The sequence below is a fragment of the Wyeomyia smithii genome, chromosome 2, assembly GCF_029784165.1.
Source record: "Wyeomyia smithii strain HCP4-BCI-WySm-NY-G18 chromosome 2, ASM2978416v1, whole genome shotgun sequence".
NCBI classification, from domain to species: Eukaryota; Metazoa; Arthropoda; class Insecta; order Diptera; family Culicidae; genus Wyeomyia; species Wyeomyia smithii.
In genome coordinates this window covers 275,513,186-275,534,047 of record NC_073695.1, presented here as the reverse complement: position 1 = coordinate 275,534,047, position 20,862 = coordinate 275,513,186, and the positions used below count along the sequence as shown (strand labels likewise).

The window sequence follows — 20,862 nt, the reverse complement described above, 5'->3', positions numbered from 1 at the left end:
CAATTTCTGTCACTAACTGAAGGAGGATGATACACCCGGCTGGAGACACTAAAACGAAGACTCGGCATCTCTATGTTTACGCAGACACCTCAGACCAAAACTGCTCAAATAGAACATCACTGGTTAGCCACGTACAAATGAATACATTCTGTAATATAAAATAGTTAAAAACAAAATTGTAACACCCCTCTTCTCACCTTAAATCCCCACTAGCTCGTAGTCGGCCGCGAGAATAAAAAAAGGCCTCCCTCTTTTCCCTGCTAATTTAGAATTTAAATAAAAAAGGACTTGGCTCAGTTAAACATAAATTGTATCGTGCCGTGTCAAATAAACTTTTTAAAAACAACACTGAAAACAATACTGTTGAGCTTGTGGCTGCTTTTCTTTAGGGAGAACCGGATCACAATATTCAGTAGCTGCATATCATGCGGATTAATTATTATCGGGTTCGTTCCGACATAACATCAAGCACTAATTGGTTCCTGATTTCCAGGCGCTTAGTATAGTAGAGTTCCAAAAGAACCTGAACTATATATTACACTAGATCACACTGCAAGGTGAACTGCAACCGATTTATGGGCTGCGAATTGCGAACCACCATCGAGTTGGTCGGAACGCAGAAGAATGCGTGCATGCTTCTTCCTATCAATGTAAATTTGCTCAAAATGAATGAAGAAGAATTTTCTCGCTATTCGTTGATTGAATTTTGAACCATAACAGGTTAGGGCAGTGTCACAAACGGTGATTGTAGGCAAACGTTGACGGAGAAAAACGGTGGAAAATGTCATAGAACCCCCTTTGCTTGCACAAGTAAATTACAAAAAAAAAGTATAACATCATTTTGATTGTCACGAATACTCACATCAATCCACTGCTCGCCGGGGAAGACTGCTATCAATTCTGCGTTCGGTTCCAGCGTTTGGAAGTAATCCTCGTCGTCCACCTCGGTCCCGTCGGAGTCGAGATGAATATTAGGCAGATCGGTGCGTCCAAACTTTTCCGCCGATTTGGCCCTGACCTCGTCCAGCGTTCCGGCGACGACCGCCTTCTTGATGGCCCGGGTGATGTCTTTAATCTGTGAACGAGGCAATCAGAGAAAGCATATGGATAACACTTTGAAATCTCACTTTCATCCAACCAACAGTTGATGGAATCGTTCGTGCACGTATGGCATATAAATCATAAAACGGATTGAAGTAAATTGAATAGCGGAACGTGACTCGTGAATAATGTGCCTCATTGTATGGGAAATAATAGCTAATGATCATAAACGAAATCATTTATTTTGAAACATGGCGGGATATGATTATGATTGGTCCCTTCATCTTGGGTGATGATTTATTTTATTCAATCAGCCTTTTTTCACAAGAAGAGAATGGTATTCAGAAGAATCTTTTATACTCAGAATAGATTAGTAGCACAAAATAAGATCAAGGATAGAGGACAGCAGTTTTAATGTGTGTCACCCATCTATGGAGACTCCTTTTGTGAATAGCCGGTCGGATACGTGACTGGTGGTAGTTCATGTATTATTCAAATTCATTACATGAGCGACACATTCAGTCAGCTGGTGTCCCTGTCCTGGATGCAGTGTAGTGTGGGTGTGCCACCCGGACGAACATTTGTTTCTTACCACCATAAATTTGCCACAACATTACCTAGCCGATGGGTTGAATGGAACCAACCCAGGGGGCATACCGGTGAGTACCGGCGTTCCTTTCAAATGTATAACCTAATTTCCCGGCTAAATGAGCTCATACTGTGGGGACTTGTATTTTCTTTCACGTTGGAAAAAAGTAGACCTGGAATGTCACCCTTTCTATCAACGGCACAAGTACACTTGTTGCTGAGTTGCAAAACACTGCCAGGCTGGGGAATGCGTATTGTAGTGCCCGTTGAAAGATTGAAGAGTGAACAGTTTAAATCATATTTTTATACGCATCAATGGAGTTAATTTTTCTGTTTTCCTTTTCCTTCTCGAGATATCGTTAAAATTTAGAAATTAATGCCAAAGTTTAAGCCAAATTGCATGCAAAGAACTGTCTCCATCGCTTATGATAGAAAATTCTATAATATTATATGCAAATTTGAATGATATTGCACATAATTAAACAAAATCGTGGTATACGTCAGAAGCAACTAAAATTTAAATGAGAAAATAACACTGGTCAACACAAAAGTGGCCCTGAAGCTTAAACTGGAAAAAAAGATAAAAGATTCTAGATTCAAACTAATCCTGTGAATTTTGGTGCCGCTAGCCACCAAAATTTTTTCAGAGACTTTGTTGAGTTTCTTCGTAAACATAACCCGGCGAGCAATAACTATGCGACACTTTGTCGTAAGCTGAAACATTTCAACACTGGCTAGAGGCACCTAATTTCACAGGAATGATTAGAAAACTGTAATCTTTCTAAAAAAAATAGCTGCCATTTTGAGCTTGAGGGCGGCATTTTTTCACTTTCGTCGACCAGTGTAATGTACGTGACGTGTAATTTTCAAAACTTTTTACTGTGTACGAAACGGATAAAAAGCCACAATGATTCATTTTTTTGCTTCCGTAGTGGTCAACACGGGTTCTGGCTCAACCTTACAAAAAAGGAGTATAATTTTTTAACCGTTCTTGTGTCACTCCCAGAAATTAAGAAGCATCGATACCAGCGGTACTAGTAGGTCCGGCCCTTCAACAGCGTTGATTTTAGAGAAACTTCTTGGACCATCGCCACCGCTTCCCAAATGAGTCGGATTTTTTTCGGTTTTTCCGAATGCAGGACCACATTTAGCGGGATATACCGTGTTTTCTTAGGATCTGCAGAGCGCAGTTCTTCTGGGCTGGCTTCATGGCGTATTCTTTAGCTCGATACTCGTCGATATGGTTCCGTATAACTCAGGTGACCTTTCCAGCTTTCTCTCCAACTGCATTAGCCGCTTCAGCGCCATAGGGTCCGGGAAGCTAACGTCATCCTTAGTCCAGAGAAGCTCCGTCTCGAAACGGTTCCCTACGCGTTTCGTGGTTCGCTCCAGTATGGACCGAGCCCTTTTGTCTTCAGCTGATTCACGGTGCACCCGTACTACGGATTTATCAAGTGCATAATTGGATTTGAGAAGATTGTGAAGATCTTCGTAGACTCTTGCTGGTGGTATCCCAAATAGCTACCTTGCGACTCAGGTGATGCTTGTCGTGGCCCGTACACTGTCCAGCGGAGTTTGCACCGTACTGCGATCGGCTCACTCGTAGTACCAATCTTCGCTTCCAGAGGAGCGAAGCCGTGAATGTTGCTCAGCCCTATCAAAATTCCTGGTAGACCTTCATACGAACTTATCGGTAGTCCCCGCATGTGGTCATACTGCGCCAAGAGTTCGTCAGCCTTGAGTGTCTTGTGTGGTAGTCTCAGCTGGAGTTTCTGGAGTCTCACCGAGTTCTCTACGTCTGAATAGTCATAAACTTCATTTGACGCCTGGTAGGCTCCGAAGAAGGAAGTCCACTCTTGAGGTTCTCCTGTGAAGATGGAAAGTTTTCTCGTGAGCATGAATTTGAGAATAGGGCTTTACTCTGCCGGCACGCTGGTGCCCCTGCCCGTTTTGAGAGCTGATCTGGCTTTGCCTTTCGCCTTCTGCATCGACCGTCTTTTTATCGTCGCCGTCATCGGAGTCATCCGAGCTGTCGTGGTCTTCATAGCTTTCGCCACCACTGTAGTTATTCACGAGCAAGGTTGTTAATCGATAACTTATCGTAAACGCCGATAACGATACTGTCTGCTATCGTTATCGACGATGATGCTAAAGTCTTCCGACATTATCGTCATTGCCAAGGACGATAGCTACTGGACGGTATCGAATCAATAACGTCTGAAAAAACGAATTCGCAGTTTGTTTTCACTTTGGCTGCTGGATAGCAACACAAACAGAGCTGCATTTGGTCCAATAGCAACGGATCGATTCGTTGCTATTGAATTGCCAAACTTATGGATTCGTTGCTACTCGAAAATTTTCCCTTCCTTGAGTTGTCATTTTCCAAAAGTAAATAGCAACGCTCGGTGCGGTTATTTTGTTGGTTATCAAGCCAGCTTTAGCAACCGAAATATAGGCACTAGTGCACTTGCTCTAATAGACGTTAGTGAGCTGATAACGTCAGGTAAATATCGTTATCGTCGATAACGTTAATGTTTGAAGACGCAATCGTCATCGTCGATAACGATAGCAGACGTTATCGGTATCGGCGATGACGATTATCGACGATAATCTATCGCATTAACAAGCCTGTTCACGAGGCGATCGAGAGTTTCCTTCGTAAGCTTTGCTAGGCTTTTTTACCTTCGGAGATTGCTCCGAAGTACTAGCTTGGATGTCTTGGCAACCGAAGTTCTGCTTCCTAACTTTCGACTTTTCCTGGACTTCCACCTTTTCCATCCGCTTCTCCAGATCGGAGATCTTTTAGCGATGCTCGGCTTCCATCGCCTTCATTTGTTCGAAGTGCATATGTTTTTCTCGCTGTTTCGCTTCGAATAGCGTCTATTTTCCCTCCATTTCCGCTGCTGTTCGCGTAAAATCCGCTCTAGGTGCATTTCCTTCTCCCTCAGTGCATTCTTGGTTTTCAACTCCTTCTGCTAGATCAACCATTTGGTTTCCATTTCCTCCTCCTTACGTTTCTTTTCCGTTTCCTTAGCTTTCAGCTTCTTGGTGACTGTTAGAGGGATGGACGTAGCATTTTTCTTCTCATGGGTCTTCTTCAGCTTTTCCCGACAAGCTGCTTGGCACAACGCATCCGGACAGAACCATATCTTGTCCTTTTTGGGCACTGTATTCACATCCACACAGCGCATGTGATACCAGCGGTTGCCCAGGCAATCATAGCCTTTTTCTCCGTCGAAATTTGCCCACATTATTCACAGAGGGTAGCAGTTAAGTCCAGGATTTGCTACTCAATGTTGATTTCTCTCTTGCGTTTATGGACAGAGGCAACCTCGTGGAGACTCTATACACGGATTTTAGTAAAGCTCTTGACAGAGTAGATATTTCCATGCTGATGTTCAAGTTAAAAAAAAACTGGGATTTGAGCCAGGCCTACTTGGATTGAACCTTATTTGACGAATAGGACACAAACGGTTAGGTTTCAGGGACACCTTTCTGTACCAGTAAAAGTGACATCTGGAGTTCCACAAGGCTCCCATTCAGGCCCTTTGCTCTTCATTTTATTCGTTAATGACGTTACCCTTGTGTTGAATCGTCTCAAAGTATTGATATATGCTGATGACATGAAATTGTACATGGAAATAAAACACAAATCAGACATCCAACAATTCCAACAAGAGGTTGACATTTTCTACATATGGTGCAAAAAAAGTCTTCTCGATCTCAACGTAAAAAAATGTAATATTATATCCTACACAAGGAAAAGAAATCCTGAAAATTCCAGTTGCACTCAAGTTGTAGAAAGGTGTTATCAAATTAGAGATTTAGGAGTAATTATGGATTCTAAGTTAACATTCATTGATCACTACAATACGATCATGAATAGAGCCAACAGTATGCTAAGTTTTATAGAAAGGTTCGGTTATCATTTCGTAGACCCGTACACTATAAAAACTCTCGTTGTTACATATGTTAGATCTATTTTAGAATACTATAGTGTTGTTTAGTCGCCTTATCAAGACGTCCATTCCAATAGAATCGAATCCGTACAAAAACAGTTTTTGTTATGTGCACTAAGAAAACTAGGTTGGAATTCATTTCCTCTCCCTTGTTATGAATCGCGTTGCATGCTTATTAATATAGAAACGCTTAAAAAGAAAAGAAATTGCTTCGGTTACTCTTGTCAACGATTTAGTTTCACAACGCATAAGTTCGGAAAATTTGCTGGGAAAACTCAACTTTTATGCTTCTACACGCTCATTAAGAACACGAAAAATTTTTGTATTAAATTCTTATAGAACTGAATATGCCATGGCCGGGCCAGTTAAAAGTATGATGAGTCTTTTCAATAATATTGTGAAGTTATTGATTTAACGATGTAGCTGAATGCTCTTAGGAAAAAATTGAACACTAGAATTACATGACTATATTTGTGATGTTAGCAATAGTTTGTAAGATGTAGTCTACTATGATTGACGCAAATAAACAAACAACAGCTAAAATGACCCATTTCCGTTTTTCTCTTTATATCTACCATTTGTTCGCTATCAATAGGTAAGTAAAAGTCATATTTTAATTGAATACCTCATTTTTAGCTTTTTCGTATAAGCGTTTTGCGAGTGTTGGGGAATAAACAAAACAAAGATTTTTCATGACAATTCACAATTCTTTTTTGTGGCTTTTCTGAAAAAGAAAATAAACAGGTTTGTCGTTTTTGGCTTCAAGGAAACCGACCAGCAAAAGGGGGAATTCTGGAAGGCCATAACCGTAGGTTCAACTACTTGGTTTGCAACCAACAGCCACCAGGATGACAAATATGTTGGCTATACGCCTGGGTTCGAATCCCACCGCCGACATAGGTGTCGATGGTTGTGAGGTGGCGTGATCCACTCATTACCAACCCAACTGGTCTCGATTCAATCCTAGCCGACAGCGGGAGATTTTCTGAGGTGAAAAATCTCTGGGATCACGCCTTCCATCGCATGAGGAAGTAAAGCCGTTTGCGCCGGTCCGTTAATAAACGGGTCGTGAGTTAGGGACCTGGGTGTGGAGTCGCCTCCCTGGGCGTCGGTAATTGGCCACAACAGTGGCGGAAATAGACCGACGGAAAATAAGCGAGAATAAAAAAAAAATATGTTGGCTATTCGTTAATCGCCTTAATTGTAGTGGGACTAGAGGAGACCTCAAGAGGCCAGAAAAATGTTCCTCGAAGACACTGAACTGAAAACGTTCAAAATGCAGGTTTGTTTCAATATTCTATCCTATCCAATATCCTAAATCAAACCCAAGTTTGAAGAACTGCAAAATTTTGAAAGATTGATGAGACGGAAACGGAAGATGAACATCTACGCGATCAAATATTTTTCGCTATCCTCCGAGGCCCTACTTGTAGCAGAAATTTTTTGATCATACCAATCCATCCTGAGAAATGTCACTGACGCTTGGGTCAAACCGTCAAATATATAAAGTCTTGAGGATATAAAGTGTCTTGCCAAAGTAATCGTTTAATGTGCGTAAAAATTATCGAATGACCGTTTGTTAAATATTGAGAGCTTTTCATTATAACGAGTCTCATAAACTGATAACATGGGGTATTGACTTGTTGACAGTGTGACAGATGTCAATGGTTTAAAACAACAAGATATACAACACCAGTGCGGAGAACGAAAAGTTGGTCTATATTAGCTGGTTCTATTCAGGTTTCACTGGTGTAAATCTAGTATAAAGTTGTTTCAAAAATAGACTACCGCTGAAGATGCCTCTATGTATCGAAAACACAAATCATTTCTCCTTATGTTTCAAAAACACAAATAATAAAAATCACATTTTGCTCAGAAAATTGCATGCATAAAATCTTCAAAGCGTGTCGAACTTTTTTTACTTTATAAACAAGTTTGAAAAATTTCCTACAATCACATTCATTTCATTATAATTAAATTTAAAATATATTTAATAGTGTTGATATCTCACCGTTAATGGCAGAACACATAATATGAATTCTAAATAAATATAAGTAAATAATTAAACCATTACAAACATCCCCCAAATTACATGAAAAAACAAAAATCGAAAGTTACTCTAAAGTGCAAACAAGTTACCTTAAAAATATTATAGCTTTTTCAATATTTCTGTGAATTTTTGTGCCCCTAGTAAATACAGAAGTGCGTCAAAAGGCTGTAAAGTGTAAAGTCTACTTACGGGAAAACTAATTTAGGTCTCTGAAAAAGTTATCTTTACTAAGGGCTTCAAAATTCGCAGGAATGGTTTAATAGCAATGATCTTCTATTTTATTTCTTCAATTTGAGCTAGGGGCATAACTTGAATTAACCAGTGTAACCGTAATTAGAGAGTGACCAAAATTGATATTCGTACAATATACTACATAGACATTAATAAAACAAGCTTGTTTTAATGTTTCATACGAATCAATAATACACGTATTGAAATAAAAATAATTTCGCCAAATAAAAAGGGAACAGAAGTGAGTTTTTTGTTTTGCTCGTTCCCAATATATTTTCGGTCAATGGGAGAAAGCATCGTTCGCACACACTTTACACAACGCATCGAAATCATTCCACCCTTCGTCGAGATTTATATTCTTTATATCCTGTTTATATCCTGTGTCCGGAATATATATTCTCTTCTTTGTAAAATATTTCCCCTGCTTTAAATTAACACTTTTCGTGTTTTTGAATCGTTTTGTTTTTAAGTTTACTGTCAACCATGCTATGTGTTGTATGCCTGCGAAGTGCAAAAATAATGGGGACAACGTCTGTGAAAATTAGTAAAATGTCACATCGCATCGTTTACCCGTGCAAATGTGGCTTAAAATCCACTCTATCTTAGAAACAAATTTGTGGCCTAGCTTGGTATGCACTCGAAAGCTACCGCAGCGCTTTGCAGATGTCGCGTGTGATGAAGGCTTGCGACAGGTCGTAATGCGTCGCATTCCGGCTTGTCACGTACCGGGCGGAGCTGCATGAAAAAAAAAACACACACACATTTCTTGCTTGCTACTTTTATAAAAAAAAAAAAAAAATGGTGAAACGCTGTTAAGCGATAGGTTGGAATTCCTATCCACTTCTCCTTGGCGAATTGAACCAGACATTGCTATAGCCCCGTACTCCGACGCCGGTGCTTTCAGTTCACACGAAACGCAAACTCTAATTGTTAGTCGTCAGCTGACTGCGTTTGCAGTAGAAACTTACCTTCTAGCTGCTGCATACGGAATAAGTGCTGATCCAACATCAACTGAGTACTCGAAAGTTTTTTATGCTTTCGGATTTTTTTTTTCAAATCGATTTAAAATGGAAATAAAGGTGGGAAGAATGTTGTGCTTGACAGATTCATGGCGAGAACGGATTGAACTTAATTTCAGGACAAATATCGTTCTGATAATAAAAATCGCAGTGATAATTGGACAACGGAAAAGTTTAATGATAAACCTTTTCACTCTTTTCTAATAAAGTTATACTGAAAACAAAAATAGGATGCGATTGTCCTGTATCCTGGGTAGATCTTTGACAACTGCTTTTCCTCAATGAATGTTTGCCGGGATAGGATAGGAAAAAAGAGCTTTAACCCTCTAGTGCCCAAATTAATTTTTAGACGAACTTCGAAAAAATCACTATAAAGCCTTATAAACATTTTTAAAGTCCTTATTGAAGCTTTGTAAAGGTTTGACCGAAGACCGTCTAAAGGCGGCACTGGGCACTAGAGGGTTAAATCAGACTGTGAAAATGTTAAATCAACACTGCGGACGAGCGCGACAGAACAATATTCTCCAAATTTGCATTCCACAACCAGTAAACCTGTGTCATGTGATGCGGAAATTGAGTTTTCTGTGGGATTTATTGTTGCTGCATAGTATTACAAGCGTCTGAATGCCGTAGATTAATAATTCATGAAACACTCAAAGGTCACAGTTCGATCCGACAGAAGAAGGAAAACAATAAGAATAATTTTGTTTTTGCAAATCTATCACCAAACAAATAATTTGGTACACCTCTGGGTGTAACTTGAATATTTTAGACACTGTAGCAAAAAGTTGTCGGCACAGCTATTTGTTAATAAAGAAAAACAGCTAAATTCTAAAATAGCTAACAACGTTTCTGTGTAATTTAAAACTGCTCCCTCAGCATACAATTTTTTCTTTCAAAAACAGTTCTGTGAAAAAGCGAATGATTCGAGGCGTTGCTGGTATTTTGTTGTCCGTTGAAGCAAGGTGTAACACAACGTCGCGAATTCCCCAAAAGGCATTAAAAAGCATCAGACGTGACCCTGAATGACTGCTTTTAACCATACCGGAGCGTGAGCTTGCGGAGAAAAAAATTTATTCGAGCTAAAGCGCGCGGCTTGGTTCGACACCGAATGATACTACTTTTAGGACCACATTGGGGTTTTTTTTCTAATATAAACAACAGACTGTCTGCAGCATCCTCCGATGGAATCATTAAGGAACAAAGTTGGATCCAATGGAATACCAACTGAAATGGACACGCTTGGTGCTACGTGGTTTATTCCATCCTACTTTCACAAAAGGTTCATTAAAACTTAAAACAAAAGGCCACCAATTTCCCACCAATTAGCGATCTGATAAATGGTTCGACTTTCCTATTCTGCTTCCTGACCCGGGAATTTTCGATTCGGTAAAACTATTTGATAGCGAGCTGCTCTGGCTGGTATTACATAAATGCAGATTATTTCCCCTTGAAAGTATTGCAAAGAAAACCACTTAATCTACCAAATCCTTCCTCTAGCTGCTTGATAGGATTGGGAAAATTTTACTTTCATGTCGATTACATTTTCCGATTCTGTTACTGCTTTTCTGTTGCACTGTTAATTTCATAATGCTTTGGCTTCTGTAATTACATTTACTATTAGAACACAGATTTTTTTCGTGAAAAAAATTTAATGTGTAAATTAATTCAAACCAAGGAAAAGTTATTTCCTGCGTTTGAGTTCAGTTTGCTGGCAGGAAGTTTTTGCAAATCACACGCCAATTTAAACTTTTCTCGCCCGTTCGGTTTGCTCAACGTTTTCTCCATGCTTTCGATTAATAAATGCGATTCAGACACAATAACAACAATGTGGTTTGGGAAAAACTTCACGCCCCAGGTTTCGTCCTGTGATTGGTCGATACATATTTGGTTGCCTTCTCGGTTTTTAAAGCATTGGCTAATACATACTGTTGAAGAAAAACATTTCGTGCTGTTGTATAACCTTCAGTAGAATTTGGATATCTAGTATTTTTACCGCTCATTAATTTTTAGGAGGTCTGTCAACATTGTTTCAAAAACGGTCAGGTTCGTAACCACTACCGTCTGTATGTATTGTGAAAAAGAACAAAACTGCATTTCACTTCAAGTACAAATACACCAAGCGGAAAACGACGGGGAAAATGTGAAAATTGCCAACATAACATAACAAGCTCACAGTGAAACTTTCGTTCACTTTTGAACAATTTTTGGGTTGGTGCAATTTTTATTTCATAACAGAAGCCGGTCTTGACTTTGATGGTCGCCAACGCCAAAAAGTTGTGATTCTTTTGTGTTTCAATTATAATTCTTGAAACGCCGCCAGAATGGGGGTGAGTCATAACCCAATACCTGGAACTGAACTATTGAATGATTTGACTTCCTTTGATATTTTTACCGAGAAGAAAGCAAGTAGATTTTTGGAAGTTTTAGGGGCTTTTCTTTGCCTTTTTTCAGGAATAACGATTTTTCAGCTGGCTCATGAGAAAATTCACTTGTTAGTTATGTCCATGTTCCTGAAAAAACTAAACGGTTGAATTCGAACTCTTTTTGAGTTCCTAATTCATATTTTTGAGAATTAAAAAAATACTGAAAGACAACCGCATCAAGTTCAAATGGCTTCAATCAAGTAACCTTTGCCTCCGAGAAGCAACGATCTGTTGCCAATTGACAGAACCTAAGTCGCACATTGATAGCATTTTATTTCATAGCTCTTTTTTTCGGAACAACTACAAGCCTCAAATTTAGTGCCTTCTGCTGAGTGTACCCTTTTTAGAGTAAACCTTTTTAACGCACAAACCTTTCGGCCTTACAAGAAACTAGCTAGTATGCCAAATTGCGAAAAGCAGGAAGACCTACAGGTATCGCCAAGTTCCACTTCGGTGCCGAAACGATGCATAAGTTACGTGGCAATGAAGGCCCTGCACGAGATGCGACTCAGTGATACGCTGTGCGATGCCACAATTACCCAGGGGGAATTCAGCTTCCGGGTGCATCGGGCGATTATGAGCTCGTGTAGCGATTACTTTCGTGCACTCTTCACAACTGCGGTTCCAAGTGAGAAGGATCACATTTCGGTTGATGGAATCTCCGGAACAATCATGGAACGTATTATCAGGTATGCTTATCTGAGGGAGTGTGATATTTCCGAAGAGGAAATGTTTGAAATATACGCCGCCGCGGATTATCTGGGGATGGCCAGTTTACAGGAGCGTTGTGTTCAGTTTATCAAGAGTGTTCTAAGGACTAAGAATTGCGTACAGATTATGTTGTACGGCAGACAGCGGGGTTGTACATCGTTATACGAATTTGCCCGGTCGTATATTCTGAAGTACTTCGTGGAGGTGTCGGAACAGTGCGAAGATCTGATGAAACTGGACATTGACGATCTGTACGAAATTTTGAGCAACGAATTGTTGAACGTTAAAGATGAAGAAATGGTTTGGGAATGCTGCGTACGGTGGATCAGTTTCGATCCACCAAACAGGGAACAATTTGTAACTCGGCTGATGAAGTCCGTTCGGTCGGGGTTACTGCGTACGCAGTATTTTCTGGAAGAGGTCAAGGAAAATCGATTTGTAGCCGCCAGTGATGAAGCTAAACCAATCATCATCGAAACGTTGACTTTCCTGTACGATTTGGATATGGTAAATACCAAGCGCTGTAAGGTAAGTGGACGCGACATATGAAAGGTAACTAGAACAGTGACAATTTTCACGTTTTCAGATTAAAACACCTGCGCTAGCATTACCACGTTTGCCGTACGACGTAATTTTCACTTTTGGGGGCTGGAGTGACGGATTGCCGCAGTCGATCATAGAAACGTATGATACTCGGGCAGATCGATGGGTCAAAATTCATGCCGAAAACCGGACGGAAGCCCGGGCGTATTACGGAGCGGCGGTTATCGGAAACGCGGTGTACTGTATTGGGGGTTACGACGGGGTCGAGCACTTCAATACCTGTCGGAAGTTCGATACGCTCAAAAAAGTATGGACAGAAATAGCTCCGATGCACTGCCGGCGGTGTTACGTCAGTGTGGTTACATTGGATGGCCAGATATATGCTATGGGTGGATTCGATGGACTCAATCGATTGAATTCGGCCGAAGTGTATAACCCACAAACCAATCAATGGACCATTATCGGGCCGATGAACCGTTTACGATCGGATGCCGATGCCTGCACTTTAGACGGTAAAATTTACATTACCGGTGGCTTTAATGGGCAAGAGTGTATGAATTCTGCTGAGGTGTACGACCCTGCTACTAATACGTGGTCTTTGTTGCCTAATATGTCATTCCGTCGATCGGGGGTATCTTGTATTGGACACAAGGGAACCGTGAATGTAGTTGGGGGCTTTAATGGACTGATTAGAATGAATAGCTGTGAAAGGTACGACCCGGTTACGCGACGTTGGCAGACATTTAAGGAAATGTATTATCAGCGAAGTAACTTTGGAGTGGAAGTGATTGACGACATGATTTTTGCTATTGGAGGCTATGACGGGGTAGTAGAATAATGGAATAATTTTTAAACAAACAAAAATAACTTCATTTTTTCACAGGTAACAGCAATATCCCACACTGAATGTTACGTGACCGAAACCAACGAATGGCTGGAAGCTACGGATCTGAACTCTACTCGATCGGCGTTCAAGGCTGTAATTTTGTCCGGTCTTCCAAACGTACGCGACTATATCCACAAGGATCGCGAAAATCTGATGGCCGAAAGGAGACAAAAGCTGCTCAATGCGGAACAGGAGGGAGACTTCTTCACGTCGGAATCAACCAGCAGCATCAACGAGGTCGATTAGGTTATTGTGGTCACACCTTCCGATGTTAAAATTATTCTGTGATATTCCAAATTATAAACACGTGATGACGAATATTTACTGTAGATTTTATCATTTGGATCTGTCTCAACTATTCTTGAGCTCTTTTGTTCAGAAAGCTTTGTTGTATAGAAGAATCATAAACAAACGAAATCCTTTTGAAAACGTTTGGAAACAATCCAGCAAAATGTCGCAAAATGTATTATTGTGATACAACTTACTCTAGTTTATTAAAATTTACTCACATTCTTATACAGACTGCAAAAGTTGATATCCTGTGATTCTGTAGCCAACAAAATACTCTTTCGTGCAGCTATGAGAAAAACAGGATGTTTGCGGAACATATAAATGAACACACCTTTTATGGGCTTGTTTTCAGTTTTTTTTTTCATTTTCGTCTACATGTCTCATACGGAATAGACTGCTTTTTTCGCTTTGCCCATAGAACATTGCCGTTAACCACAATCCAAGCTGCCAGATGAAAGAGACGAAGGAAAAGGTACCGTCTTCATTCGCGAAGCACACCTTTGGGTAATTTTTTACGGGCGTCTGCATCAATATTATGTTATGTAGCGCCTAGGTGAATTTATGTGGATGTTTTCGCGATGAACGGTTTTACTGTGATCTTCCAACTAACGAATTCAATAAGGTTTACATGAATTATTTATGATGTTTCTATCAAAACGTCAAAAAACTTGTGGTTTTATTTGCTTTTATTCGATATCCGCTAATGTTTATATGTAGAAGATAAACTTCTATTATGTAGATTTCATTTAAAAACACCGTCTGGTCCGATAGAAAACTTACTAGTGAAATATAGTGCAAACTTACACGGACTACCTGTGGCTACAGCAAGGAGCCATAAAGTCGTAAACACAACAAATTAAAACATTCTACCAACACATCACTGCCACAACTGTGGAAAGTGAGTGGAAAGTCGCTTCCTTTCCCGCTCGATGTAGGTCTATATAGTGAGTGGATATTATGAGAAAACCCCGGTGGGAGAAGTTAAATTTACTTTTTATCTGTACTAACAACGTTTACCATCGGTGCGGTACTTCGGGACCAGTGGTCGATAGAACCGAGAAACGATAGTGCACCGTCGGAAAATCTATATTATTCATGCCGAACCGCAGTCTGCCAACTGGAGCTGGTTACGGTAGCATCATTGTCATAGGAAGAAAAATTCACCAGCCAGCCGCTTCCTCGTTAAGCGATTTTTTGCTCAAGCATGAATAATCACTTTACCAAGTGCTGGCAAGGTCATCCGGGGCCATAAAATTAACATGATATAAAATTTACAAGCGCGGCCAAACATACAGCCTATTAGGGAAATTTATTCGTTTTCTTGTCTGTCAAAAATCGCCAAAGTGACTCAATTGAATGACTATGTAATATGCTAAAGCCTATAAGTATTTCATCTTTTAACTCGCAAGATTTGACACGAAATCAATTCTATTACATCTATATCAAGGTTTCAAGAAAGTGACCCCACTAAAAAAAGAGGTAAAAAACAGATCAGGAAAAACTTAAGTTAGCAATTTAAGGAACAGCGCATAAATATGTATTGTATTGAGGAATTTCCAACTAAGCATATTTCGCCGAACGATATTTTAGACTCTAGAGAGGGAAGGTCGCCTCGAGCCCAAGTATCTACTTTCAGCGCTCCAGCGAAGAATGAGAAGAATTAACACAATGTATCCTGCTGCTACTGCTGCTGCTGCTGTTAGTAACGGTGTTCGTTCGCAATAATGTGGGCATTCTGCTCGAAGGACCGCGGGGACTGGGCTGTGTATAGCGTCATACAAACAAGTTAATTGAATACGCCCTACGGAGGGTTTCTGCGGTAATTTTTATGCCGACGTGACTTCATAAAAATCGCGTGTTGCGATTTAATTTACTGCCTGTCGAACGGAATGTTGCTTTTCCCCTTGGGGAGGTGAGTGATTGTAAAGTGAACGGTATAAAAGGATCACCGGATAAATGTCTTGAAGATTGTTGATTTTTGCGTTAATGCCCAAACACAATGGATACGTTTGCGTTGCGTTGACGTTAATTTGACAGAAAATGTATGGGCTAACTGTCAAATTGCCGCAAACGCAGCCACAACTTATCCATTGTATTTAGGCCTTTAACTAGTGGGAGACGGCCTCATCCTGGTTCTCTGCTGTAGATAGTTTCAGCCAGATTATCTGGTTAAATGCCCAGCCCACAGAAGCCATCATTATATCAGCATGTATAGCTGGTGGTATCGATCAGAGAACTTTACGCTCAAAAACTTCGAGCACTCGTCGGTCAGCTTCCATGTATCATGTCCGTAAAGAACCATCGGGAGAATGAGCGTCTTATACAGCGCTAGTATCGTGCGTGTTTGCAAACTATGGTACCTTAGCTGGGTACGTAGAAGGCCCTGTTCGCAGCTGCCACTCATCGTTTCAATTTGCGGCTCATACCGTTATCACAAATCGTTCCCCATCAATCTCCACTTTAGTACCAACACCACCAGAACTCCAACGCTCCCTGTCAGCTACCATGTACTTTGTTTTGGCAGAACGAATACTGAGTCCCAACTTCGCCGTTTCCCTCTTAAAATTCATCAGGCCTGAAGAGGAGACCGATGGTATCAATGTCTTCGGCAAAACTAAGAGCCATGTGAGATTACGTGATGATCGTACTGTTTCTTTGCATGTTTGCTTTTCTTACTGCACCTTCAAGGGCGAAGTTGGAGAGTGCATCCCCCTGCTTCAGTCCATCTATCGTTACCAAGCGACTGATGTCTCGCCAGCTATTCGCACGCATGTTTTCTTTGAAGCCGCTTATTAGTTAAAGCCGCCTTCTAATCTACAAACAAATGATGAGTCTGCAAGTTATACTCTCGGAACTTATCGAGAATCTGTCGCCGGGTGAAAATTTGTTCCGTCATGGAACGCCACCACTGTCGGGTACGTAACAGCACTTTATATGCGGAGCTGAGCAACGTAATACTTCGATACTGCCGTGATAAGACAAAGTGACGTAAGTGCCATTTTTTCGAAAACGGGTTTTTCATGCCAATTTGTTCATCATTCAAAGACCTATCTTTTGGTATCTTTCTTTTCATTTTCACTTATTCCTACGCTGCATAGAATCAAAAAAACAAAGTGACGTAGGCTCCATTTCAATACAAAAGTGCAAAGAAATGCATTCGTTTTTGGGCCGTACTGAAAAACTGATCACTTGGATCTACGTCACAATGTCATCTCACGGCAGGATAGTTGCAACAAACAAGTCGATGGCCCTTCTTGTAGCTTGGATATATGAGACCTAACCAGTCGTTCGGCATTTGTTCATCCACCCAATTCGCATTGTATAGCCGCTCGTTTCTCGCTTCTAGAAGTTCGGCCGGGATATCATCCTGCCTAGCGGCCTTGCAATTTTTCAGCTTACTAACCGCCTTATTAATCTCCTCCTGTGTTGGTGGCTCGACAGCTTGTTCGTCGCTCATAATCCTCATCCTATTCTCGTTTTCTCATTTTGCTCCTCACCATTTAATAGTGCCCGAAAGTGATTCTTCATTCTGGCTGCAACCATCGGTTTATTCATAAGCAGATTACTGTCCTTGTCATTATACATCACCAGCCCTGCTTCTGACTCCATTGACTGTTCTATTTAGCTTTCCACGAGCGGGGATAGCAGACAGTGGACGCAACCCATTTTGACATCTTCTGGAGGTCAGGTAAATTCCAATCGCAGTAACCTAGCAGAAAATATAACAACCTCGAAACGTAGTATAGCAATTGCAATGAACAATGTAACGTCTATTTTGATCCACGCATGCGCATGACAAAATTTAAAAAAACAACACGCCCATTGTTTGTTCTTGTTGCTATGCTATGTTTCGACGTTGTTATATTTTCTTCTCCGTTACTGCAATTGAAGTTTACCTGACCTTCAGAAAACGTCGAAATGGGCTGCGTGCGCTGTCCGCCATTACCGTGCGTGGAGAGATCTTCTATCCAGCATTTCCACGTTTCTAGCGAAGTTAACTTGCTTCTCGTGCTCGCGCTTCTTCCGAGCTGAACTCCTTTTGCGGGCGATGACGACTGTTAAGTCGTGTTTTGGGCTCTCGGCGTAGCACATTGTTTCCAAAGCTGCAAAAACGTGATCGAAACTATTTTGACCCAAAAAACTAGATTTTAGAGCCATAGTGCCTCCAGGAAAGTTGATCCATTAATTATTCTCCATTTTATAGAAGTTGCAATTTTGTGATTAATTCACTTAACAGTGAGAAGCGAATTATACCTTTTTCATTTTTGCATATAAAATTCACTCTGTTCGGAAAAGTTGTTGCATATTTTATAAGAAACAATTTTCTCAAAGGTATCATACTTCTATCTGCCTTTTTGCCTTTCTCCTAGAAAGGTATAGCAATCACTGGAAAAACCAAAGGTATAAAAGTGGTCCCAATGGCCGAATGTCATATACCACTCGACACCTTTCGACGAACTGAACATTTTCTGTATGTATGTATGTATGTGTGTATGTGTGTGTATGTGCAACTTTTTTTTCTCACTCACTTTTCTCAGAGATGGCTGGACCGATTTTCATAAAATTAATTGCAAATGAAAGGTCTAGTTGCGCCATAGGTTGCTATTGAATTTCACTGTAATCGGATTTTTAGTTTATAGGTTATGTATCAAAATGTAAAAATCACGAAACATCAATATCTCAGAAACCACACAACCGATTTCAATAAAACTGGTTTTAAATGACCGAGCTGTCTCCAGAACCCTTAACTTTTGAATTTAGTTATGATTGAACATATGGTTCAAAAGTTATGTAAAGAAAAGTTATCCTGAGGTTGTTTAAACTCACTCATTTTTCTCAGAGATGGCTGAACCGATTTTCACAAAATTGGTGTCAAATGAAAGGTCTAGTTGCCCCATAGGTTGCTATTGAATTTTATTGCAATCGGATTGTAACTTTGTCCGTTGTTCATAAAAATGTGAAATCACAGAATGGAAGTAAACATATTGACTTTCTCCTAACGATCACTGGCTAATTAAAAGGTAGAAAAGTGGTCCAAAAGGCCGAATGTCATATACTACTCGACTCAGTTCGACGAATCGAGCATTTTCTACATATATGCATGTATAGGTGTGTATGTTTGTGTGTGGGTGTGTACGTGTGTATGTGCACCTTTTTTTCGCACGCATTTTTCTCAGAGATGGTCTGACCGATTCTTTCTATGTTGGTGTCAAATGAAGGGTCTATTTGCCGCTTAGGTTGCTACTGAATTTTATTGTAATCAAACTTTCAGTTTTGGCGCTGCGTCAGAATGTGAAAAACGCTTTTATATCTCAGAAGCTATGAACATAGTTGAATTCAAAGAAATGGGCTTTTAAACCTTTAAACAATGAATTTCATAATGTTTAAAAATGTGGTTTGAAAGTTATAGAAAGAAACGTAACCCGCAGACTGTTAAAAACTATAGCTACGATCAAAATATGTGGCCTCAACATCATTTAAATTTGATATTGTACTATTTCAATGTTTGCGGCCTTGCTCGGAATTGAAGTTGAAATTAAAAGTCATTTCTATCATTTCACTTTTTGCCTTTCTCTTAGAAAGGTATAGCAATCACTACAAAAACTAAATGTATAAAAGTGCTCAAGTGTGTGTGTGTGTATGTGCGTGTGTGTGTGTGTGTGTGTGTGTGTGTGTGTATGTGCGTGTGTGTGTGTGTAACGCTCTCCCAATATCGTTCTATTTTCTCAGAGATGGCTGAACCGATTTCAATGAAATTAATTGCAAATGAAAGGTCTAGTTTCCCTATAAGACCCTATTGAATTTTATTGCAATCTGATTCCTAATTGAGAGGTTATGTATCAAAATGTAAAAATCACGAAACATCAATATCTCAGTAGGTACACAACCGATTTAAACCATATTGATATCAGATGAACGGGCTAGTTAAGGGTTAACTGATGAATTATGATTGAACACGTGGTTTCAAAGTTTGGCTGCCCTATACGTTACCTTTTCATTTGATTTTAATCAAACTTAAGCAACCGTTATGTTTTTATTTGTAAAACAACGAAAGTCTATTATCTCAGGTATTGTACGACTTATTTGAACATAGCTTGTGTCATACAAACGAGTCATCTCTCAAACTTACAAATAACAAACTTCATAACAATTTGATATGCTGTTCAAAAGTTTTGGAAAGAAAAGAAACTCAAAGACTATTCAACACTATGCCTGCTTTGATCAATATATATGGCCTCAACATGATTTAAATGTGGTATCGTACTATTTGAACGTTCCCGGTATCGCTCGTGATTAAATTGTTCGAAATTAAGAGTCATTTCTTTTATTTCGCTATTTCTTAAGCACTAACATTACGTCAAATTTCATATTTTATACTTTAATTACAACATCAATATTTTAGAACCCAAAGAGTGAATATACCTTTATTGGATTTAAGCATTCATGTAAATCTATTTTTACAAATAATAAGTTTGAATGAGAAAGGCTGAGTCTGACCGCTAGGTGGATAAATATAGGTTTTAATGAACTTTTGTGGAGGTATCTACAGATGGCCACTAAAAATCTTTTTTTTAATGTAACATTTAGTGGTGATTTTCTACAATTTTCCAATGTTCTACATTGTTGTTTACTATCACAAAACACACAATTTCATCCAAGAAAGTTTATTTCTATCTCTCATATTTCATCGGTTAAATGACCAGATACAAGTATAACGAAAGTAACGGAATGATCATGTGGTCTTTTTTCCTGACTTATAATTTATTGTTGCCACTACGTATTCATGTTTTGATCTTTGCTTCTATTCATAAAATACCTTAAACCAATACCCATAATCGCATCGGCTTCGGTTCAAATTCCATTTAAGGTTACAACCTCCTAATGCAACGTAGCCATCTGAACGTGGATACATTATAAATGCATCAAGAAGATATGTTCCATCATTTGCCATAGGATTTGCTATTCGAAAGCCAATAATCAATTGTCGTTTTCATTATTGATAGATTTCGTGAATTCTTCTTTATAGTACATAATAGAATTGAATCTTATTCGAACATTTGAAAGTCATCAGGCGGACCAAGCTTGGCTCAAGACATGATGTCATCTTCTGGTGAGC

At 39.7% G+C, this 20,862-nt stretch overlaps 2 protein-coding genes across 2 annotated transcripts in view; one reads left to right on the top strand and one right to left on the bottom strand.

Moving 5' to 3' along the window:
- The window catches only part of LOC129721859 (DNA fragmentation factor subunit alpha-like), a 55,814-nt gene that overhangs the window by 18,985 nt on the left and 15,967 nt on the right, over window positions 1-20,862 (bottom strand). Inside the window, exon 2 of the mRNA XM_055674924.1 lies at window positions 863-1,075. Coding sequence (XP_055530899.1) covers window positions 863-1,075 — 213 coding nt within the window. The remainder of the gene's footprint in view (window positions 1-862; window positions 1,076-20,862) is intronic.
- Window positions 11,535-13,879, top strand: LOC129721858 (kelch-like protein 10). The gene is made up of 3 exons (XM_055674923.1): window positions 11,535-12,553; window positions 12,612-13,394; window positions 13,452-13,879. The coding sequence occupies exons 1-3, from the start codon at window positions 11,714-11,716 to the stop codon at window positions 13,698-13,700; spliced, it is 1,872 nt and encodes a 623-aa protein (XP_055530898.1). The 5' UTR covers window positions 11,535-11,713; the 3' UTR covers window positions 13,701-13,879.

What these genes read in the sequence shown, in the direction of transcription:
- LOC129721858 (XM_055674923.1), top strand. Translation starts at nt 11,714, where the DNA reads ATGCCAAATTGCGAAAAGCAGGAAGACCTACAGGTATCGCCAAGTTCC. An exon ending in TAAATACCAAGCGCTGTAAG is followed by an intron (nt 12,554 to 12,611) that starts GTAAGTGGACGC and finishes TCACGTTTTCAG; the next exon opens with ATTAAAACACCTGCGCTAGC. An exon ending in CTATTGGAGGCTATGACGGG is followed by an intron (nt 13,395 to 13,451) that starts GTAGTAGAATAA and finishes ATTTTTTCACAG; the next exon opens with GTAACAGCAATATCCCACAC.